Raw genomic sequence first — 25,902 nt, 5'->3', positions numbered from 1 at the left:
TACAAAATCCAGCAGGAAGCTGATGAAAACAGGAAGATCTGCATGTAAACATCCTGCCAGGATGCAGTGATGCTGAGAACAAGGAAAGAAAAGCAAAAGTGTGGAAAAATAGGTAGATGGGGCAAAAATATCCAGTATTTGAGGTACTCTGGGAGATAAAAAAAACAATATGAAACCGGAGGATCCCTTTAAAGAACCATCTTGTGTGACAACTGATATGAAGCCTGGGATAGAGATGTGGTTCTTCCTGGACAACAAAAGATTTGACTTGGGGCTATACTGAGAAATTAGACTACAGGGGAATATAAATGGAAAAAGACTAGAACCGGTGAGGAAGATTGATATTAGGGATCGACCGTTTATCAGAGTTGTCATTGGTGATGCAGTGCGCCCTACCCAGTATTAAAAACATTGGTGGCGCAGTGTGCCCTCTCCCCACCCCCCAGTATTAAAATCATAGGTGGCGCAGTGCACCCCCCCACCCCCCAGTATTAAAATCATTGGTGGTGCAGTGTGCCCCCCTCAACCCCCCCCAGTATTAAAGTCATTGGTGGCAGTGGCCACAGGGTCCCCTCCTCTTCATTGGTGGTGCAGTGGCAGCTTCTGATCGGCGCCCAGCAGTGTAATCCTGGGGCTCTAATCGGTTACCATGGCAGCCAGGACGCTGCTGAAGCCCTGGATGCCATGGTAATCTCCCTGCTTCTGTGTCTACTATGGACAGGGCAGCAGGAAGAGTGTGAGGTCCTATTCACCCTAATAGAGCTCTATTAGGGTGAATAGGACAAAGGATTAAAAGATCCCAGGTTCTAGCCCCTAAGGGGGAAATAATTATTAAATAAAAAGTAAAAAATATATATATATTAAGTATAAATCACCCCTTTTCCCAATTGTACATATAAAATATATAAACAGGAGGGGGGCATCCAGGAGTAACTTACTATTTCAAAATGGCATCAATGTTCACAGACCTTGACTAAGACCTCGTGGCAAATTACTTTGGCGGAAACTTCAATCAAGGTTCTTCATAGGACATATTTAGTTCCTTATAGGCTACACCGCATCTACCCAGAGGTCTCTCCTTTGTGTTTCAGGGGGTGTGGAGTGGATGGCACGGTCTACCACATTTGGTGGTCATGCCCAATGGTACAGAGTTTTTGGAGTAAGATACGCGACCTGATCTCCTCTGTGCTGGACTGTGCCTTCCCTCTGAAGCCCACTTTGTGTCTCCTTGGAGACAAACTCTTACGGATGCCATACTCCAAATTTAAGCTGTCTCAGCATATGTTATTGGCAGCCAGGATCCATATTGCGTATAAATGGCGGTCTGCAGATCTTAGCTTTCAAGCAGTAGTTGATAGAATTAACAAAATTTTGCTTTATGACTAAACGCCATTCGCCAAGATACATATGAGGCCTTTGAGAAACTGTGGGAACCCTGGATGTCCTCCTCGTATTCAGTGACACCACAGCACAGTCTGACCCGTTATTGATTGCATGCCTCAAGGCATATGTCTTGATTGTACCTGTCTGCAAGACAGTGTGTATGTCGCTATATGTTTCGGCACTAAATTGGTCTATTTTGACCCCCAGGTATGATCTCCGTCTGTTCATGTTATATTATTTTATGGGGTTTTTTTTACGTTTTTTTAATTCTTTTTTCTATTTTTTGCTTTTCATATAATATGTACTTTATCATATTCTGTATGGATGTACTGGTACCTATTCATCTCATTTGATTCATGGTACATTTTATTTCAGTACCATTTCATGTATGCTATATGGTATCCGTGATGATAGTATTAATAAAATACTTTGAAACTAAAATATATAAACAATAAATAAATAAACATATCACATATTGCCACAGCCGAAAAGTCCAAACTATTAAAATATTTTTTGGGTAAATCTCCTATGTGGTGAACGTTGTAACAGAAAAAATATTTTTTTTACAAAAATTAAAATGCACAGAATATCGGTATAAGTTATCGGCCTGAAAGTTCACAGGTTATCGGTACCGGCTCTCTAAAAAATATCAATATTGGTCGATCCCTAATTAATATGCATTTGGGGGGAGAGAGTGGAAGAAAGGAAATGTTAAGTGAATCGATTGCTACAAATCAATTGATTTATCATAAAGAGTTCTTTAGCTGTGAGGGCTTGTCCCCACTGCTGAAGAAGCTCTCCCTTACTGTTGATTGAAAGGGCCAGACATCTTGGGACACACATGAGCATGGACCTCTCCACTGCGGTCTATGGGAGTAATGGAAACAACTAAGCCAGCAGCCTGAAAATGGACAGCCACGTGTACACATGGCCATCTCTCTCAGCTGGATAAGATCCCAGTGGGTAAGTGGCAAAAACACTATCTTCAAAATCCACACAGAAATAGAGAATGCACGTTTCCTGGTGGTGATCATTGCTGCTCTTGTCAGAGTATGAATCTGACCAAGTCTGCATGATGTCTGAATATCTTCTGTGCTTCACATGGGTTTCCTTTGGGTTACTCTGATTTCCTGCCGCACTAAACCAAGTAGATGCTGGATGCAACGTACATGTCTGCGGTGCAGAATTTAGACTGACGGTTCCACGGCAGCAGGAGCTGATCTCTATGTAAACTGCAGATGTGTAGGCTAGTCTTTGTAGAATGAAAATTTATATTAACTTCATTAAGGTTGTCAATATCTCTGCTTGCTGCCATTCAGTAAGAAACTTACTTCCAGTGCATAATCACTTATACGACATTGTAGCGTAATGAACCATGATCCTGTGTGTCCATCTCTTGACCATGGATAGATTTTCATACACTAAACAATGAAGGTTTCTGCCGTATTACTACAAGCGGAGATTTAAACCGTGACAGACTGAAGGGTACTTGAGTTTATACCATTTTACTCCAGAATACATTATATCAAGTGTTTTTAGAGTTGTAACAATGAGCAAGAGAGATTGCATCTTGTCTAAAACTAGTGATGTCATCACGTCCTAGAGATGACATCATGTTATGTGCTAAATGAAATCAGCTGAGGGGACAATCATTTCCTCCACTGACAGCTTCAGGCGGAGTCCGCCACTAGTATCTGTTGCGTATCATATGAGGGGCATTATGGACCTCCTCAACCCATGGTCCACCCAACATGGGGTATAGAGAAGCAAATTTATCTTTGCAAGGTAAATATGTTCACCTTAAAATTGGGGCTAGAAATAAAGATTGATGTATCAGCAGTATGCTAGTCTGGAAAAGGGTTGTATTCACCAGGTGAAACAATGTAGCGGGTCCAGCACTCGGGTCTTGGATAAAACCAGAGATTTTTCTTTAAAAAAAAGTCTAAACTGTTTCTACAATATGGATTGGCTTCTCTTAAGGATCCATGCACCGATGACTGGCAAAGGCGGGGAGCTATTTGCATTTATTTTTTTGTGCATTCACCAGGTGGGTTCCGATTTCTGGGAGCCCCACCCATCCTGAGAATAAAGGGGCCACAGCTGTGATTTAGCACCATGTTCACATCTCTTTTTGCCCCTGCACAACTGCTCCACGACCATCTACTGTGGAGGAAGACTGCACCGCTGCTATATTCACGTGAATGGGGCCAGTTGCAGTTCCCTGCACAGCTGAATGGGCAAGAGAGACGCAGAGCTTTTTGGACGCTCAAGGAGAGACCCTTATAGGTCCTGGTGTGAAAGATCCATTTTCTCCTGCATATTCATATACCTCAATCGTTTTCTTTAAAACAATCATGCAAAAAGTTTCTGAATACAGAAATCTCTAAAATCCAAATTTCATCAAATAATTAAGCAATATATAAAACGGGCTGCAATATACAGATAGGAACCAAACACTTTCTGGATCAAACTTGTAAGTGTAATAATGCAAATCTATAATTCAGATTAAAAAAACGGACATTTAAGGGACAGAGTGACACTTGGGAGGTCGGCCCTCATCCCCTGAGGTCACATAGGTCATGGCCTATACTAGAGATTTTCTACCATTTATCAGATGGGGAGACTCCTTTTATACAATAAGACAAATCACTATCCTTTCATACCTTTTGGTCCCCACTCTTGGATTTTGGGGGATGTCTATCGTGTTTGTAATTGAATCATGTTTTACCGCCAGTCCTAAGTCAGCGATGGCGCACGTCTCATTCTTTTTCACCAGAATATTTTTGGATTTGAGATCCCTGTGTGCAATAGCGGGTTTACCTGGAAATACAGAATTAAAAAATGCATTAGGATCCCAAAATTATAACTGCATCCTGGATGATGTTATACTATGAGTCTAGTTCTCTGGGAGGGGGAACTGTCAGTCCAGAAGTTTCTGATACTCAAAGGGAAAGCCAGTGTAAAAACCCTATATAATCCATGCCATGATAGACATTTTCTACAAAAAATGTAATTTGTACATACCTCGAGTCCCTACTATTTCCATATGAAGATGAGCAAGACCGCTGACTGCAGAAAATGCTAATTTCATCATTCCCCCAATAGTTACTGTGTTTCGATTCAGGTAATCATATAGTGAGCCCTGTTCATGATATTCAGACACAAGCCAGAGCTGGGTCCATGTGCCATTATCTGCAAAGAGAGCAGCAAAGGAGATTTTGGCTATTGTCTTGAAAGAAAAAGAAAGAAAGATTGAGAGAGAGATATGAGAAAGAATGAAAGATGGATAGATATGGATAGATACTGTAGATAGATAGATTAGATAGATATGAGATAGATAGATTAGATAGATAGATATGGATAGAAAGATAGATAGATAGATAGATAGATAGATATAGAGATCGATAGATAGATAGATATTAGATAGATAGATAGATATGAGATCGATAGATAGATATTAGATAGATAGATATGAGATAGATAGATAGATATTAGATAGATAGATAGATGGATAGATAGCTATTCTTACCTTTGTTGTCAGCAGCTATAAATCCAAGGATATTTTCATGTCTCAGCATCACGGTTTGATAAATTTCTGCTTCACGGAACCATGATCTTTCATCTCGTGAAGAGAAAATCTTTACAGCGACATCTTCTCCGCACCATTTTCCCCTCCAAACCTCTCCAAACCGTCCTTTGCCAACCACTTCCTGAATAATAACTGTCCTTGCGATGGTTCTCTGGACAAGCAAAGGTAAACCTATCCAGAAATGAATGTGTGATATAGTTAAAATGTACCGGACCAGAGGATGGATGCTGTACTGGACCTTAGGGTAGGTCATCATTATCACATCAGCTTGGGGTCCAAGTCCCGCCACCCCTGCCGATCAGCTGTTTCAGGGAGCCGCAGCGCTAACCGAATTTATGGTAAGCGATGAAGGCTCCTGGCAGCTTTCCATAGACAGCACCATACATCATACGGTGAGGTCACAGGCCTAGGAAGAGGCTGCGGTGCTCAAGGCCTCTTCTAACAACTGATCGGTGGGGGTCCCAAATGTAGCAACCCGCAGATCTGAAAATGATGATCTATCCTGAGGATGTCATAAATATATTTTCCTGGATCGCTCCCTTTGAAAGCGAATATGCAGGGTACCTACAGAAGCCACTAGAGGGAGCTTAGGAGCTTATGGCATACTGTTAGGCTGGGGTTGCCCATTTTGACCTCTGGATCTGATGAGGATTTTTTTCTGTTTGCTTTTCTGGTTATATTTTCAAAGACAGTAGCGCATTTTCCTGTTTACTTCCAGAGGTTCAGGTACCCTATCAGTATAATGTAGAGAGAAAGAAGTCTCTCATATGTTGGAGGTTGCTAAGGTAGGAGATTGTTTCTTATTGAGTGTAGGACCACCTTGAGTCTCCACAAGAAGATGGCACATAAGGTTATAGTTGGGTCATTATATATAGAAATGCCCACAATTTACAGATGGTGGTTTTAACTTATCTCGATTATGCTTGGAAGAGGTGATAAGACCATCAAATATGGGAACGAATGCAAGTTCTAGCATGTGATATGTCATTAAGGGAACACACTGACAAAGCAGATACAATGTGTCATGCATAGTGCAGGGTCTGAGGAGATAATCCTGGTGTCACTGTCCTTCTCAGGCCCTTGATATTGACAGATTATTAAGATAACATAATTGACATCATTACCAGAATACTAAATACAACCTAGTAGAGGCTAAAATAAAAAAGTGTAGAGTACAATAGAGTGGAGTGGAGTAGAGTACAGGAGATTAATGTGGAGAAAAGTGGAGTTAAGTAAAGTACAGCAGAGTACAGTAAAATGAAGTAGAATAAAGTAGAGCAGAGTAAAGCGAAGCAGAGTGGAGCAGAGTAGAATAGTAAAGTAGAGTAAAGTAGAACAGAGTAAAGTTAAGTAAAGTAGAGTAGGGTAAACTAAAGTAGAGAAGAGTAAAGTAGAGTAGGGTAAAGTAGAGAAGAGTAAAGTAGGATAATGTGGCGTGCAGTATAGTAAAGTAGAGTAGAGTAAAGTAGAATAACATGGAGTACAGTATAGAAGAGTAAAGTGGGAGTAAAGTGGAGTAGAGTAAAGTGGAGTACAGTACAGTAAAGTGGAGTAGAGTATAAGTAGAGTAAAGTGGATTGGATGAGAGTAGAGTAGAGTAAACAAGAGTGGCATAAAGTACAGTAAAGTAATAGAGTACAGTAAAGTGGAGTAGAGTAGAATAGAGTACAATTAATATTTAGAAAGTAGAATAAAGTAGAATATTGAAAGTACCAGATCCAGATCCTGATGTTGACATGTCGTGTATGAGATCTTTCAAGAATTTCCCATCTGTGTCTAAGTTACAATCTGTTAAGGGCTCTTCAATGCATTGCCGCCGGGTTCTCTTGTAGGCACCGTATCGCCTCTGACAGGTGTAGACTGTTAGCATAATGGCTATAGCCAGGACGCATACCGGAATGGTGACCAATATCCACAGTTCCACGTGGCTGAAATGGGATGGGCTTGTAGAGACTGCTAATTTAAAAAATACAGATGATTAATAGAAGTATACCAATGTTTAAAGAAGATGTTCTCTATAGACATCCATGGCATATAATTCCTGATGAACTGTGGGCTGCATGTTTAATTTAATGTAGTAAATGCCTGACAGCCTCCAGAAATAGCTTTAGTTTATGGCATATGTCTTTTGTGATATAACTACTGGGAAAAGTTGGTAATAAAAATGATGATATCGACCTCCCCTCCTTTCCATGGCCAGGAGCAGGCCAGATAGGAGTGGAAAGCAGCGGCACAGCCAGCTATGTAGAGGAGCTGCACAGACTCTACAGAAACAATTTAGGAAATGTTTAATGACGACTATTTAGAAAGTTGATTGATTTTGCAATTGGGAAGTAAATGAGTTATAAAAAAAAAATAGCAAAAAACACAATATAGTTTTTAATGTCACAACCAGAAGTCACTTGAAGGACTCAGGCACATGGCTCTATTACTGCTCCATACAGTACCCATAAAAAATCAGTACAATAAATTCTGTGTTACTCTTACAGATTTTGCACTGAGGCTCAGGGGAAGTCTTGCCATGCTGTGCATCCATAGGTGCCTGTGGTAGTGTGCTGTATAGAGGCTACACAGCGCAGCACATGGAGTGTCTTCATAGGAAGAAGCCACAATGGTTTTGTGAGTGCCATCTGACTTGGGCATGAGCCCTAAGCTCTTTCTACGCCAAAAAAAAATGCAATCCTTGCTACAAAATTCTATGAAAAATGCCTATGTAGTGATTTTAATACATGAAATTGTTTTATTTGTTGATACTAATTGCTTATTTTTATAAGTAATATATTTTTTATTTGTGAATACTAATTACTTTTTTTCCAGCCCAGTAACAGTTATAAACGGCAATGTTCTTATAATGATACATTGTAGCTATGGATCTCTCTTCCTGTAGTAATCATTGATACAAGGGGCACTTTTGATCTGGCAGTATATACAGTATGTCATAGACAGAGGTTCAGAAAACACATCATTGTGAATTACATAGTGTAGCATGTGAGTAACGGCATCAGACCTCAGCGACTGTACACATCATGTCATTCTCACTCATCTATACATACAGTATGTTAACATTACAAGCCATGACAATGTAGTGCAGCAGGATACACTCTCCGCATTCTTGAACAAGAGCATCCCCTGCTGGACACTGAAGGTTATTGCTCATAGATTGGCAGTCATGTAACATAACCGTCTAAGTTTCTCATCCTCTCGGGTGAAGGCTTTGGACACCTTTGCTTCACTTTTATTGACTTGTATCTTTTATGTGATAAAATATTTTTACAACCAAGTAAAATAAACAAATAAAAAAATGTCCGTTTAAAAGAGCATTCAGGACAAAGGGGATAGAAAAAGTCAGCTGTCAGGAGTTGCTTTGACAGATTTCACTCTGAAGGGCACTGAGCAGCCTGAAATGTATGGGAACACATGCAGCCTGCAGAAGACAAGCGGTTGAGGATTTGTAATTAAAACCAATGACAAAAATAATTCCCCCCACATAAGAGATGTGATGCAATAAGCAAATGGATGCAAAGGTGCCTATGGTCTTTAAAAAAATCATTTTGCTACACTAGTTCTGTATTTAAATAACCTAATCAAGGCAGGGGGAGTTATTGGAGCCTTTCTTGACACCCAGAAACCAACACATGTTCCTAGCTGTGCCCCTGATCAATATATCCAGGAGGATAACGGAAAAAGATTCAGATGTTAGTTCCTGTCCACACTGGAGTTTTTCTGTTCCGTTTTATTTACAGAAGAAAGGATTATAGCTGCAGGAAAGAACTGGCCGTGAAATAATGCCGGCCGCATTATCCCTATAATAGTGTTAGACACAACAAGGCACATTTATTATCCTATTTACTCAATTTATTAAATCACACATTTTTTGTCTTTTGTCACATAATCACATTGATCATTGATTTGCGCCAGTTATTGTTTCATCTGCACCTTCTATGTCAATCTTGACGTCATCTAGTCTAGGCAAGGCCTTGGAGGCACGCACTGCGGCTTCTTAAAAGCTGCACATTTTTTGTCTTTTGTCACATAATCACATTGATCATTGATTTGCGCCAGTTATTGTTTCATCTGCACCTTCTATGTCAATCTTGACGTCATCTAGTCTAGGCAAGGCCTTGGAGGCACACACTGCGGCTTCTTAAAAGCTGCACATTTTTGGTCAAAGTCACTCCACTCGATGACTTTTTCAATCTCTATTTTGGCCAAATTTTACAAAGCGTGTGGGACATTTTGGTAAATTTGGCAAAACAGCTATTAGACAGAATGAAAATACTCCATGTATTGGCCGATGTCCTGTCAGCTCCAGCAGCATTGCCAAGTGGCTATAAATTGCTGGACAGTTCCTACAAATAGGGGACTTTTTCATTGTCTGTAACAAAAATGTGATGTCTTTACGATTTCCATTGAAGCTGGAGAAGCTTGTACGGATTCTAATTTTGATTTAAAAAAAAAGTCTTCATATTAGTATATGAACCTAGACTGACCACTTATTTTTATTATTTATTTGGGGGTTTTTAAGTGTTTATAAAAATGTTTGCTTTTTGTGATAAGTTGCTCAAGAAATATAAAAAATGGTTGGTAACTCTTCACCCCTGTGATAAAAGCCGATAACATTTACTGTGTCCTTATAATAGCACAAGCCATGTACATTCTGATAGCACCATCACAAGGGCCAGCCATAGCCCCCGTGATGCATCTATGCTGCACTCTCCTTCACTACCATGCACTGGAAATACAGGCGGCCTAGCAGCTGTCACTTTCATGTCACTACCTCTTCTTGTGCAGGTCTCTGCCATGTTGGAGAAATAAGTCACGCAAAAGTGACCAAATCTTTTTGTATGTTGTATAGCAAAAGTGGGGAAAAGAGTCAAAGTTGTAAAAAGTGCAGCCATGAACGTATAGCATCATTCTGCCAGTAGGTGTCACTGTTCCATTATGTGGAATACGGAGAGATAAAACTACTGATATCTAAGGCTACTTTCACACTTGCGTTCAGAGCGGATCCGTCTGGGGTCTGCCCAGACGGATCCGCTCATATAATGCAGACGATGGCTCCATTCAGAACGGATCCGTCTGCATTATATTGTAAAAAAAATCCTAAGTGTGAAAGTAGCTTCAGACGGATCCGTCCAGACTTTACATTGTAAGTCAATGGGAGACGGATCCGTTTGAAAATTGAGCCATATAGTGTCAACTTCAAACAGATCCGTCCCCATTGACTTACATTGTAAGTCTGGATGGATCCGTTTGCCTCCGCACGGCCAGGCGGACATCCGAACGCTGCAAGCTGTGGTCGGGTGTCTGCCTGCTGAGCGGAGCCCAAACGCTGCCAGACTGATGCATTCTGAGCGGATCCGCATCCACTCAGAATGCATTAGGGCTGGACGGATCCGTTCGGGGCCGCTTGTGAGAGCCTTCAAACGGAACTCACAAGCGGAGCCCCGAACGCTAGTGTGAAAGTAGCCTTACACAGGGTGCAAGGAGGCCTGTGTTGGATTCTCATTGAGGACCTGTCACCTCTCTTGACTGTACAGGGACACACTTCCAAATGCTAACACCATGCTGAACCTGCCAGCAATTCAGTCATAAACTTCTAGAAGGAATAACAGAGGAATGGCACAACACTGAGTTAGATGAAACGATGCTCCAGAATTGGTATTGCATGTTGTGACAGGTCTCCTTCAGCTTGTACCCATCACCTCTCCTGACATGTCTGTTTTAGTAAATATTAGCATTCCACATGAAATGACAATCCTGGAGCGTCTATTCATATGACTCTATGTTGTGCCATTCCTCTATTATTCCTGCTAGAAGTTTATAAATATAGGTACAGCTAGGTTTTACCAGTTGGGGGGGGGGGGGGGTGTCCCTGTACAATCTGACACTGGCAGCTCTGATTGTAAAGTGTCATACTGTGCAGCAGGGGTCCCCCCCCCCCAACTAGAGACCGTTATTTATACACTTCTAGCAGGAATATAAGGAATACAATAGAAGCTCCAGAATTGTTATTACACAGGGAATGCAAGCACAGTAGTTACTCAAAGGCTTTAAGAATATTTGTCTTCTTATTTTTAACCTGCGATTCTATTCTACCGATCATGAGAATGGAGTGGTGGTCAAACCTGTGCACTAGCACTCCATTTACAGTCTATGGGACGGCTGGAGACCGCCGGGCACAGCACTGAATAGAGCTAGCAGTGCACACTGGGGAGGGGGGCAGTGCCCAATTCTCATGATCATAGGGGGTCCGACATCCACCGATCAGACAATTTGCACCTGTCCTGTGGATAAGCGACCACTTTAACTGTTTGATGATCATGCAAAAAGCCATTAGTGGAAAACTCAGTAACCTAGCAGAGCAGGAGGTGTCGGCCATAGGAACCAATGAGACTCTTGTACGGTTCATAAGATAAAAGCAAATGTGATCTTTAAACCTGTAAAGTGTACACCTGATCCCTCCATCTCTGTACTCGCCACCGCTACATACTATCCTGATCTAACATAGGACAATGTCCGCGCTGATAAGAGCCACCCTGCTGGGTACACAGGTAAAGAACGGACCCTGGGGAGCAATACTAAAGCCTAATTTCCCTTATAACGTTGCTTCGCAAGTTTACATCCATCTTAAAAGTTGATTAGCTTTATAAAAATTATTCATTTTGAGTTTTGTTTGCCATTCAAATAAATCATATGGCCAAAAGTATGTGAACCCCGGACATTACGCCTATGGGAGCTTGCTGGACATCCCTTTAAAAAACCATTGGCGTTAGTTTAGGGACTTGGGCCCCTTTCATGGCTAAAACTAGAGATGAGCAAAGTATTGTGCAAAATTCCATTCGCCGAATTTTTCAAAAATATTCGCTTTGTGATTAATTACTTCTTCACGAAGCGCATTTCTTTGTAAGTAGTCGGTGCAATGACGGGGAACTGCGATTGTGCTGCTCCCTGTCATTGTACCCCTCATCGCTGAACGTGGCATCTGACATTAATATTCAAGTGTAAAAAAAAAAATTTTTAAAAAATACTTAGAGCCAGCCACCGCCATCTTAATTGAAGATCCAGCGCAAAATCTCGTGAGGCCCGTCGTGATGACGTCATATACGTCACCGCGCACAGGATTTAGTGCGGGATCTTCAATCAAGATGACGGCAGCCGCCTCTTCACACTTAAACGGATGAGGTAAGTATGATTTATTTTAATTTTTTTCCAGCCATTTCAGGGAAATTGATTTGTTACCACGAAAACGTGAGGAAATTTGGCTTCGCGGCTAATTGAATTTTCCCTGGACACTCAGCACCAGCTATAACAGTCTCCACTCCTCTGGGAAGGTTTCCATAAGATCTTGGAGAGTGTCTTTGGGAATTTCTGTCCATTCAGCCAAAAGAGCATTTGTGAGGTCAGACACTGATGCTCGGGGGGGAAGGTCGGGGCTGCAATTAGTATTCCAATTGATCCCAATGCTGTTGGATGGGGGGTCAAGGTTCTGTGCTCAGAATCATTTGCCCCCTTGCTTTGTGCACTGGGGCAAAGTCATGCTGGACCGGGAGAGGGCCTTCCCACAAAGTTGGAAGCTTACCATTGTCCAAAATGTCTTGATATGCAGAAGCATTACCAGTGCCCTTCACTGGAAACAAGAGGCCAAAAAGAGCCCCGGGCCATTATTTAGGTCTTTTACAGTCATTAAAGGGGTTGGTCCACAAAAATATTCTACATTTTACAAACCAGCATCTGGATCTGAATACTTTTGTAATTGCAAGTGATTAGAAATGTATTATAGCTGCTGAGTTATTCAATAAAACATATCTGTATAGCGCCACCTGCTGTTTGCTCTTAGGCCTCTTTCACACGGGCGTTGCGGGAAAATGTGCGGGTGCGTTGCGGGAACACGTGCAAAATATTGTAATGCGTTTTGCACGCGCGTGAGAAAAATCGCGCATGTTTGGTACCCAAACCGGCACTTCTTCACAGAAGTTCGGGCTTGGGATCGGTGTTCTGTAGATTGTATTATTTTCCCTTATAACATGGTTATAAGGGAAAATAATAGCATTCTGGATACAGAATGCATAGTAAAATAGCGCTGGAGGGGTTAAAAAAATAAAATAAAAATTTAACTCACCTTAATCCACTTGATCGCGAAGCCGGCATCTCCTTCTGTCTTCATCTTAGCTGTGTGCAGTAACAGGACCTGTGGTGACGTCACTCCGGTCATCACATGGTCCATCACATGATCTTTTACCATGGTGATGGATCATGTGATGACCGGAGTGACGTCACCACAGGTCCTGTTCCTCCACAGAGCACAGAAGACAGACAGAAGAGATGCCGGGCAGCGCGATCAAGTGGATTAAGGTGAGTTAAATTATATATTTATTTTTTTTAACCCCTCCAGCGCTATTTTACTATGTATTCTGTATTCAGAATGCTATTATTTTCCCTTAAACCATGTTATAAGGGAAAATAATAATAATCGGGTCTCCATCCCGATCGTCTCCTAGCAACCGTGCGTGAAAATCGCACCGCATCCGCACTTGCTTGCGATTTTCACGCAACCCCATTCATTTCTGTGGGGCCTGCGTTACGTGAAAAACGCACAAAATAGAGCATGCTGCGATTTTCACGCAACGCACAAGTGACGCATGAAAATCACCGCTCATGTGAACAGCCCCATAGAAATGAATGGGTCAGGATTCAGTGCGGGTGCAATGCGTTCAACTCACGCATCGCATCCGCGCGGAATACTCGCCCATGTGAAAGGGGCCTTATTCTGATTTTTCTGTCCACCTCACTGAGATGGAAACACATGCTCAGATCGGTCCTCCAACTGCAGTAGAAAGGACACGCACCCAGCTTGAAATAAATCTAACAGAATACATGGATTTTCATGTTTTACATTGATCATAGGATAACCCCTTTAATTATAAATTTGGCCCAAGCCACCTACTGCTTTAAAATAAAAAAATGATTATACACCCACTGCTTTCTCCTCCTCCGGTCTACCCCCTACTGTTGCTATACAATGCTGCAGTTGGGATGGGCAGGTATATGGCCCCTGCTGCCAATCCTTGACTGAATTCTTGTCCAGAGTTATATTTCTCTCTTTTCTTAATGCGTGGATTGTGTGTCAGTCTTTACTGTCATTCTGGTGTTCACTTTATAAACCAGGAACATGAAGATGAACAGGGCTATAGGTCCTAGCCAAAAGCTAGCCTAAACTATCTACCTGCACCTCTTATTCAAGACACAACAGGGAAGAGGGTTGTCTCTATAAAGCCTCATTCACGCGTCCGTGTCCATGCTTAAATCCGTGAGAAAGTGGTCAGTGATGCATCCGTGACACTGCGCAGGAAGGATCCGTGTGTGGTCCGTTTTTGCTGTCTGTGTGTCATCTGTGTTTCACTGACACTGCACAGCTGAAAAATAGTTTTCAAATCATGTCTTCCTAATGATCCGTGAAACACTGATGGCATCCGTGTTGCATCCATGGTCTTCACGGACCCGCAGACTATAATGGGTGTGATGGATCTGTGAACAAAATAAAGCATACATCCGTGCTAAAAGCACAGACTCACGGACTGCGGTTAAAAAAACTGATGTGTGAATGCGCACATTAAAATGAATGCGTACATGTGCTGTCTGTGGAGACCGTGGACAGCACACGTACGTGGAACACTGACGTGTGAATGAGGCTTAAGACAAAGCTTGGTGACAGGGAGAGGGTGACAGCTCTTTAATAAAAGAGTTTTGCAGTTTTGGGGGGTTGAATGGAACTTTATGCAGCGTGTTTTACGATCAAAAGTAATCTCCAGCTGTTGCATGGAAGTCTATGGAAAATATTAAAGGCAGCACAAACAGGTGTAGTTTTTTTTTTGTTTTGTTTTTTTGGTAGTGGCGTTTTTTCAAACCTTTTGGTCAAATCTTTGGGTTCATGACGTTTTTTTTCTTAAATTACACCATGCTCTGTGTCTGGAGTAGTTTCCCTCATTTACTGGTGTTTTTATTCCATAGACATCTATTGTTTTTGTTTTTTATTCCTTTGTTCTGCTTGAAAAAGCACAAGAGCCAGTGTGTTTTATGCTTTTTGCATGGCATTTTTGGTCCCAATGTACTTCCCCTATACTGCTCTATAGAGGACATGACATTATGGGGGGTACATACTTTCTTATTTAAAAAAACAAAGCAAAACAAAAGTCAGATAAAAAGTGTTAAGAAAAAAACACCATGTGATAAAACCAATATACAGGTAAAAAAGTGTAAAAAAAATAAAAAAACAAACGCTGCACAAGTCAGACCTCAAAAATGCATAACTTAAAATGTGCGGCAGCACCCTTAGTCCTCATGCACACGGCCGTTGTGTGGCTGTTCCGTGCACTGGGGACCGCAACTTGAGGTCCCCAATGCACTGGCAACATCATTTCGGTGGCCGAGACAGATCGAGACCCATTCAACTTGAATGGCTCCGTGATCCGTAACATGTTCTATTTTTTTGTGGTGTGGAGGCATAGACAGAAACACCACGGAAGCACTTCATAGTGCTTCCATGGGGTTCCGTGCCTCCGTTCCCCATGCCGTGGTTTGCTTTTCATCCTGGAATGTGGAGCAAGACGGATCCGGCATGACCCCCAATGCAAGTCAATGGGGACTGATCCGTTTTCTCTGACACAATAGAAAACGGATCCGTCCCACATTGACTTTCAATGGAGTTCATGACAGATCCGTCTTGGATATGTTAAAGATAATACAACCGGATCCGTTCATAACTGATGCAGGTGGTTGTATTATCAGTAACGGAAGCATTTTTGCTGAACCCTGCCGGCAAAAACGCTAGTGTAAAAGTAGCCTAAGGGCTCATGCACACGGCCGTTGTTGTTTTTCGGTCCATTGTTAACTGATCCGTTGTTCCGTATCTGAGTTTTTTTTTTTCTCTGATTTAAGTCCTCTTCCGTTCCACTATTGCACAAAACATATCCGTATGGTGTCCGTATTTGATCAGTTTTTCGTATACAGAAGCAGTAACTTACTAATCACCAAACACGTGAGCAACATGGGCTGGGCATAGCATTTCTACAGTATGGATCCGCAAAATACAGATGAAATACAGATGTGTTCCGCGTGCATTCCATATTTTTTGCGGATCCATTGACTTGATTGGGGCCTCAGACCGTGATTTGCGGAAAATAATAGGACATGCACTACTTTTTTGCGGAACAGCCATGCAGACAAACGGAATGCACACGGAGTAACTTCTGGAATTTTCTACAGCCCCATTGAAGTGAATGGTTCCTCATACGGTCCGCAAAAAATACGGAATGGAAGTGGAAAGAAAATACGTTTATGTGCTTGAGCCCTTATACTGTATCCCCTCATCCTACAAGAAGTGCAGCCTCAGGGAAATATCTGGGGATCACACCCACCTGTAATAAAATGAGACATTCCTGAACTAGTACAGCTAATCTCGAAATCCTACGGCCGGTTAATTACTTTGGTGATGTGCACAGTATAAGTGCTGGGAGGCTTGTCTATCCCACCCAGATACCTCAGCTGGGTGAGGTTACTGAAATCCAGAAAGCTGCAGTGGTTTCAGCAAAGTGTAGTTTGCTGAGACAGTTCTGTCTAGATGTTGTTCTGGGCTGGATTTCATGTGGACTGGTGGATAGGTTTGGTAGTGGGATCTGCCCATCCACACCCTTCCACTACATGTATTGTCTTTAGCCGGAGGTGATCGTAGGTGATGGCTGCTGCTTTCATCAAGGAGGGACCGCGAGGCTTTGTAAAGCCTGAAGTTTGGGGGCCCAGCGATGCCTACGGAAAGAGGGTCGCACGGTCAGAATCTGGAGGACTTCTGGACCATTTTCCCCCAAGGGTGCTTGTATGATCACAGTCTGGAGGCTGCTGGACCGTATATGGCTGAGGAAGCCGGATCTAATCCCGTGTGTGAACGGCGCTCTATAGGTGAGGTAGAGACAACACGTGTATTAGGTAGAGCCCAGACGGGCAGGTGTTTATTTTCGATGTTTGTGTGTGATGGTGCTGAAGTGCCAAAATAAAGCACCTTTTGGACTTGAACCCCATTGTCAGAGATTCAGTCAAGTCCGAAGTCAGTGATTGCAACCCCCTGAGAGAGAGCGATCCCTTACACTACATTGTCTCTTTCTGCAACTTTCTATGTAGAGAGGAAATCAAATTAGGCCTTGTTCACACACAAGTTCAGGAATCTCAATTTTTTTGTATTTGGTAAAAAGTACAAGGTTTATTCCAACAATAACTTTATATTACTGGGGTTTTAGGCCTCTTTTACACGGGCGATTATTCCGCGCGGGTGCAATGCGTGAGGTGAACGCATCGGACCCGCACTAAATCCTGACCCATTCATTTCAATGGGGCTGTGTACATGAGCAATGTTTTTTACGCATCACTTGTGCGTTGTGTGGAAATCGCAGCATGTTCTATATTCTGCTTTTTTCCCGCAACGGAGGCCCCATAGAAATTAATGGGGCTGCGTAAAAATCGCATCACATCCGCAAGCAAGTTTTCACGCATGGTCGCTAAGGAGACGAGGGATGTATGACCCCATTTACTTTATTATTTTCTATTATAACATGGTTATAATGGAAAATAATAGCATTCTTTAATACAGAATGCTAAGTAGAATGTCAATTGAGGGTTAAAAATTAATAAAAACATAACTCACCTCATCCACTTGATCGCGCAGCCAGGATCCTCTTCTTTGTTCTTCTTGAAGGACCTTTCAAAAGGACCTTTGCTGATGTCATCGCGCTCACCACATGGTGAGCACGGTGACATCAGCGCAGATCCTGCTAAATGAAGATAGAAGGTCCTTCTATCTTCATTCAGCAGGACCTACGCTGACGTAGCTGCAGGAAGACAACATTTTACCATTCAACACTGGGGAATTTATTAAGTGGATGATCTTGGAAATCGTTAAAAATAACAATTGCATATACAGATATTATAATAACCTCTAATGGAATGAGTTTGTAACATTTTAATTTGCATTTAATAAATCTGGTCTACAGCTGCCAACCTAGCTAACCATGCACACTTTTCGAAAATGACAAGATCAACATAAATCACAAAAAGTTGAACACTTTTGCCTCAAAGAGGGTGTCACCAAAATCTGCAACATTAACGCCAATTTTCTGGCACAAAGGGCATAATAAATTCCAACTGTGTTCAATGCATTGGGAATATGTCACGGCGCGGTGTGGGTAGTAAACTCCACACCGAACACCAGAGGGAAGGGAAAAGGTACTAGGCCTGGAAACTAGGGAAAGGGGAAAGGTCACCGCCTAGAGAATCCCTAAACCGAGCCCTGACTACTATCAGTGTGAACACATCTCGATGGTAGGAATGTTTATACGCAGGAACCTAGAGCCCTATCTGACCCTAAAGGGCTCTGGAAATAGTGTCAGGACAAGAGATGACCTGTTCCTTCCCAGCTGAAGAAACAGGAGACTCTCTCAGGCCTAATATCAAAAGATAGGGAAATACAACAAACAAGAATAAGCGAAAAGACACTTAACTCCAAAGTATGCGGATGAGCAGGAACTCAGAGGAGAACCAACACCAGCACTTCCAACCAGAAAGGAGCTATCAACCGCATAGCATGATGGGTGAGACCAGACTAAATAGAGGAGTTGGAATGACCACTTAAGCTGCACCTGAGACAAGAGGTGTGGTAACACCCAGCAACAACACAGAAACAAATGAAACCAAAGAGGCTGCCAAATCACCTCACGTGCAGCCAGTCTCTTAGATCTTCTGACCTCTGTCCCAGGAGATACCGTGACAGAAAGTCTTCAGACCCTTTTACTTTTCTCACATTTTGTTGTTTTCAAAAAAATCGTTTTTCCCCACCATTCTGCACTCAAAACCCCATAATGAGAAAGTGAGAACAGAATGTTAGAAATCTTTGCTAATTTATTGAAAAGGAAAAACTAAAATATTGCATTGAAACACCCTGGACGTTCTTGGGGGGCTCCCATCTGGTGTTAGGTAGGGTGCCCTTGATGTTAGGGTGCAAGGGAGGTTAGGAGCAGGGCCTGATAAAGGTGGTGGTGCAATAGCTAAACTTCCCATTTTAGGTCTTGGATGACAAACACCACATAGAAAAAATACATTAACAATCAGGGGCGGACTGGCCATAGAACCTACAGGGAATTTTTCCTGGTTGGCCGATGCCCAGAGGGCTGCCCGACCCCTGTTCATGTCTGCTGGCCAGATACATAACAATCTGAAGCTCTCAGCATTAATTTAGGAGCATAAGATACTTATGCACCTGACCAGTGGCACTGTGTTATTTGGTTCTGCTGGAGCAGTATTTTTGCTGCACTATGGTATTGTAGGCCCTGCCTACTTCTGTTGGCCATATCTACTTGTGTTGGCCTGCCTTCTGTCACTTTGGACCCAACTACAACATGGGGCCACTGTTAGTTTTTTTCCAGTGCCGTTTTAAGTTCCCAGTCTGCCTCTATTAACAATGGACATTAAAGGGGTTATCTAAGACTATAACAAACCTCCCAGAGTGGCTGACTCATGGTGGTGATCATGCTGGTCCCCACTGCTGGGTCCGGTCTCCATCGCTGCACATCCAGCTCTTCAGTGGAGGGGTCCAGTTAAGTATGATCACCACCATCGGTCAGCCACTCAGCAAGGTCTGTTATAGCCTTGGATGACCCTTTTAAACTATTTAGTAGCAAATGAACTCATTTGCAGTAGTCCTCTGGGCTAGTAACGGGTCTGAATACGTATGTCCATGCGAAATTTTAGTTTTTCCTTTTTAAAAAAATTTGCAAAAAAGTTCTGTTTTCACTGCACCCTTATGGGGCATTGAGAACAAAGTGATAGGGAGAAAACTTGATTTTTTTTTTATTTTAGAAGCACGAAGCTGCAACATAACACAAAGTGAAAAATGTGAAAGGGTCTGAAGACTTTTCAAATGCATTGTAGATGCAGAGGGTTTGGAATCAAGAAAAAAGCTCCCACCACTGTAAAGATATTAAAGGGAAACTGTCAGCTCCAAAACACTCCCAAAACGAAAGTAAAAAGTGCATAAGGTAAGTAGTGCTGAGTCCGGTTATGTAATTTTTATCTTCATACTCACTTGCATTCTGACGCTGTGCTCCGACAAACCAGCAGTAAAATGCATTTAGAGGACTCCTCCTTGAGTCCTCTCTATTATGTATGTGAGCTCAGGAGTCCTCTCAATGCATTTTACTGCTGGTTTGGGGGAGTACAGCATCGAAACGCAAGTGAGTACGAAGATAAATATTACATAACCGGACTCGGGGTCACTTACACTATACACCGCTTACTCTAGTTTGGGGGGCGTTTCGGAACTGAAAGATTACCTTTAAATTAATAAGCACAACATTTTGGACTGAATACATGGTCGACATTCATTTGTCAATAATAATTCTCTTATAGATTCTGGGGGAAGAAATGGACGTAACATCCATTTCTTGTCTGAAGAAGAAGTCAGTCAATCCCCAAAATACTTCACAATTTTGGAATAAAGAATCAAGCTTAGGGCTCATTCACACGACTGTATGAATGGGTCCGCATCCATACCGCAATTTTGTGGAATGGGTGCGGACCCATTCATTTCAATGGGGCCTAAAAAAGATGTGGACAGCACACCTGTGCTGTCCGCGTCCGTTGTTCCGTTCCGCGGCCCTGCAAAAAGGATAGAGCATGTCCTATTCTTGTCCGCAATTGCAGACAAGAATAGGCATTTCTATCATAGTGCCTGCCATGTGCGGTCCGCAAAACACTACGGTTATGTGAATGTAGCCTTAGGCCTCCTGCACACGAATGTGTGCGCCCTGTGGTCGTGCTGCGGCCCGCAAATTGCAGCGGATCGCGGACCCATTCACTTCAATGGGTCCGCCATTCGGCCGTTCTGCAAAAAGATAGGACACGTTCAATCTTTTTGCGGAACGGAAGTACGGGACGAAACCCCATGGAAGCACTACGTAGTGGTTCCGCAGGGTTCCGTGCCTCCGTTCCGCACCATTCCGCATCTCCGGATTTGAGGACCCATTGAAGTGAATGGATCCACATCCGTGATGCGGAATGCACACGGAACGGTGCCGTTGTATTGCGGATCCTTGCTGTCTGGCGCCCGTGTATTCAGCTTTTCCTCTTTTGGAGTTATACTGGAAACTATTCTCTGACGTCTGGAAGATATCGATGAGGTGGAATAACGCTCAGATGCAATGATGGAGGTTGTCACTGTTTACAAGCGCAAAAGGGGAGAGCAATACCTGCAGCTCTGTTACTCCCATATTTCTTTGGATCTTACTGTATTACTCCATGTAGCGCTCGCCGCTGTTTATTTGTACCTTTTCAGCCTATCTGAAAAAGGGATGCAGTGTGAAGTTTGTGCTTCCGAGGGTGTATGTAGCAGACGCTTGTATTATCTTAACGGATCCGTCTGTGCAGATCCATGACAGATCCGCACCAAACGCAAGTGTGAAAGTAGCCTTTCATGTATAACTGACATCTAATAAAGCTACACTGCAGTATAGAAATCTGCTCTATTACCTTCACCCGGTATTTCCCAAGGACTCTCTGGATGTCTTTTCTCTTATCAGTAGAAAACATCTAGAGCGAGGTAAACGGGTAAAATGTCAACTAAGCTCTTTCTAGCAGTCTGGCCTTTTATGCAGGTTGGGATAGAAAAAAGACATGCATGATATGCACAATATAGTAGAGATATACATACAGCCATTTGCTGCACCTCCTCATGTCTGAGGAGCAGAGAGGTTCACATGAATCACCAAGTGCTTTCTGGTTTGCCTTTGATGGGATCATCGACAAAGATGTCAGCAGAAAATATGTCTGATTAAAAGGTGCTGCAAAAATAGGAAATTAGACAGGAAATTCCTCTGATATATAATGGGATATATAGATAGATAGATAGATAGATAGATAGATAGATAGATAGATAGATAGATAGATAGATAGATAGATAGAGAGATAGATATAGAGATAGATAGATAGATAGATAGATAGATAGATAGATAGATAGATAGATAGATAGATAGATAGATAGATATGAGATAGATAGATATGAGATAGATAGATATGAGATAGATAGATATGAGATAGATAGATAGATAGATAGATAGATAGATAGATAGATAGATAGATATGAGATAGATAGATAGATAGATAGATAGATAGATAGATAGATAGATATAGAGATAGTCCCTGCACAGTTCCTACTGTCATCTTCATTGTGTTGTATTCAGCAATACTATGAGGAAGGCCCTCTCCTATTACAGCATTGAAATGCACAAAGCAAGGAAAAGTTGTGTTGGCTGAATTTGATCTCAGCCACAAACCTATGAGTGTCACGTTCTAGTGTCTATGTGGCCATGTATGACAGTGCAAGTAGTATGCCTTCATCTGATCAGAGAAGTGAAAGGCAACCCCTGTGTATGATGGCCATGGTGTAGACATACCTCCCAACAGTCCCGGATTTCAGTGGCTGTCCCGTGGTCCTGGCACGGGGGAGGAATGTCCCACTTTCTGGCAGCTATCACTGTATCCTGCTGCTGAGGAAAAGGTGAGTAAGCGGAGTTGTTGTTTTTTTTACTGCCTGTGAATGGGGCACTTTACTGGGCATATTACTGTCAGGGGGCACTTTATTGGGCATCTTACTGTCAGGGGGCACATAACGGCATAACTACTGTGAGGGGGCACATATCTGGGCATAACTACTGTGAAAGGGGGCACATATCTGGGCATAGGTACTGTGAGGGGGCACATAACTGGGCATAACTACTGAGAGAGGGCACATATCTGAGAATCGCTACTGTGAGGGAGCATATATCTGGGCATAGCTATTGTGAAAGGGGCACATATCCGGGCATAGGTACTGTGAGGGGCACATATCTGGACATGACTAATGTGAGGGGGCACATATCTGGGCATAGGTACTGTGAGGGGCACATATCTTGCCATAACTAATGTGAGGGGGCAAATATCTGGGCATAGGTACTGTGAGGGGCACATATCTGGGCATAGGTACTGTGAGGGGCACATATCTGACCATGACTAATGTGAGGGGGCACATATCTGGGCATAGGTACTGTGAGGGGCACATATCTTGCCATAACTAATGTGAGGGGGCAAATATCTTGGCATAGGTACTGTGAGGAGAACATATCTGGGAATAGGTACTGTGAGGGGCACATATTTGGGCATAGGTACTGTAAGGGGTGCACCTATCTGGCCATTACTACTGAGAGGGGGCACATATCTGGGCATATTATTGTGAGGGTGTCACATAACTGGGCATAACTACTGTGAGGGGGCACATATCTTACCATAACTACTTTGAGGGGGACACATATCTGGGCATCGCTACTGTGAGGGGCAAATATGTGGGTGTAACTACTGTGAATGAGGCACACTGCTGGCATAACTACTGAGTGGTGGCATAAAAGAGGAATAATTACTATGTGGGGGCATTTAGAGGACTGGGTGGGATTAGGTGTTTAGTTATGTTTTGGACAGAGTTAGAGGCATGGCCTAGTGCGGAAAAAATTTGCCGCGGCCCGCTGTGCACTGTCCCTCTACCTTCTTTTCAAAAGTTGGGAGGTATGTGTAGAGTAAAGGGGGTCTGGACCATTCAGTGCGAGGAAGGGTATAGAGCACATGACACAGAGCATGCCCACAACACCCTTTCAGTTCCAGAAATTCTATGAGAGACATTGTTAATAACAGCTGCCGCCCTGGATTTCACTGTTTCTGGACATTTAGCTGGATTCACAGTCTATGTATTTGGATGTGGAGTCAGACAGTGATCTTACAGAAATCACCCACAATACCAGATCTGAAGTACGCTCACTTACTTTGTTGATAAAATTTTACGCTGGAATGAGATTTACAAGAGCCTAAAGTAACAAAATAACACATTTCTTTAGAATATCAATAGATTGTCTGACAAAACTTAAGGAGTCTTCCTATTACTTCAACAGTGATGCCAATACAGTACAGCTGCACCTCTTGTCACTTTTCAAATATGGCCGCCTCCAAAAAACAGAAAAAAAATTCAGTGTGCAACATTTACTAAAGTTGTACACCGGTTTTCGGGCAAACAGTCACATATGTGTGTACATGTGTATTTACATGTATATCTACTAAATATCTTATAGGTATGTATGTGTACATGTACTATATGTGTGTTGATATGAATGCATGTATATCTTTACTATATGTGTGTTATATGTATGTATGTGTACATGTACTATGTGTGTTTATGTATATCTGTACTATACATGTGTTTATATGTAAATGTATCTATATTATATGTGTTATATGTATGTATGCAGTATACATGTACTATATGTTATAGCCATACATGTATACATGTACTGTTTGTGAATATATACACCCCTGTACTATACAGTATGTGTGATTATATGTACGCATGTATATTTGTAGTGTATGTGTGTTATATGCATATATACATGTACTATATGTGTATGTTCATATGCATGTAGGTATAACTTTACTATATGCGTGTTATAGGTATGAATGGTTACATGCACTTTGTGTATTTACATATATGTACAGTATGTGTATGTACTAGTACTATATGTGTACTAGGACTATATGTGTGTTATATGTGTACTAGTACTATATGTGTGTTATATGTGTACATGCACTATATTTCTGTTATATGTGTACATGTACTATATGTGTGTTATATGTGTACTAGTACTATATGTGTGTTATATATGTACATGTACTATATGTGTGTTATAGGTATGAATGGTTACATGCACTTTGTGTACTTACATATATGTACAGTATGTGTATGTACTAGTACTATATGTGTTTTATGTGTACATGTACTATATGTGTGTTATATGTGTACTAGTACTATATGTGTGTTATATGTGTACTAGTACTATATGTGTGTTATATGTGTACATGTACTATATGTGTGTTAGAGCTATTTATGTGTACTAGTATTATATGTGTGTTATAGGTATGAATGCATGTGTATTTACATATATGTACAGTATGTGTATGTACTATATGTGTGTTATATGTGTACTAGTACTATATGTGTGTTATATATGTACATGTACTATATGTGTGTTATAGGTATGAATGGTTACATGCACTTTGTGTACTTACATATATGTACAGTATGTGTATGTACTAGTACTATATGTGTTATATGTGTACATGTACTATATGTGTGTTATATGTGTACTAGTACTATATGTGTGTTATATGTGTACTAGTACTATATGTGTGTTATATGTGTACATGTACTATATGTGTGTTAGAGCTATTTATGTGTACTAGTATTATATGTGTGTTATAGGTATGAATGCATGTGTATTTACATATATGTACAGTATGTGTATGTACTATATGTGTGTTATAAGTGTAGATGTGTACTAGTATCATATGTGTGTTATAGGTATGTAGGTGTACATGTACTTTGTGTGTACATCTATAATAACCCTCCTCAGCCCTCTGGATAAAATCCTGCACACGGAGCTAAGTTCATGTGATAACTTTGGTTTGGCTCTTCTCCATATTGTTCTTTCACCACTAAACAATTAACTCTTGTCACATCTGGAGGACTTTCCGTCCATGAGGCCTGAGGACAGATAACTTTTCAGGACTTCTGGTAACTGTATCCTTTTTCACTTTTACCCAAATATTGCTCCTTGTGCAATAAAAACAAACAAAAAAACAAGTCGTCTGTGTGACCGCCATGGGAATTAGCGAGCATTTCATCAAATGACTGGGGCAAAAGGCCTTTGTGCAATCCCACCCAGGACAGTAGAAAGGATTATAAAGAAGGTGGAAGATTGCTTTTCTTTGTTTAAGTTTTGTGCTTTCCTCTTATACTTTTATATCTGCCATGGATT

The 25,902-nt window shown here is 41.8% G+C and overlaps 1 protein-coding gene across 3 annotated transcripts in view; it reads right to left on the bottom strand.

The window, feature by feature from the left end:
* Nucleotides 1–25,902, bottom strand: part of ACVR1C (activin A receptor type 1C) — a 99,594-nt gene that overhangs the window by 5,693 nt on the left and 67,999 nt on the right. For 2 of the 3 annotated variants that reach the window (XM_044303407.1, XM_044303409.1), the window contains exons 3-6: nucleotides 6,686–6,928; nucleotides 4,913–5,143; nucleotides 4,408–4,575; nucleotides 4,047–4,203 (exon numbers count right to left, since the gene is read on the bottom strand). In XM_044303407.1, coding sequence (XP_044159342.1) covers nucleotides 4,047–4,203; nucleotides 4,408–4,575; nucleotides 4,913–5,143; nucleotides 6,686–6,928 — 799 coding nt within the window. The remainder of the gene's footprint in view (nucleotides 1–4,046; nucleotides 4,204–4,407; nucleotides 4,576–4,912; nucleotides 5,144–6,685; nucleotides 6,929–25,902) is intronic. The other variant, XM_044303408.1, reaches the window with a different exon arrangement.

The sequence above is a fragment of the Bufo gargarizans genome, chromosome 8, assembly GCF_014858855.1.
Source record: "Bufo gargarizans isolate SCDJY-AF-19 chromosome 8, ASM1485885v1, whole genome shotgun sequence".
Classification (NCBI taxonomy): Eukaryota; Metazoa; Chordata; class Amphibia; order Anura; family Bufonidae; genus Bufo; species Bufo gargarizans.
This window is presented reverse-complemented; position numbering and strand designations above follow the sequence as displayed.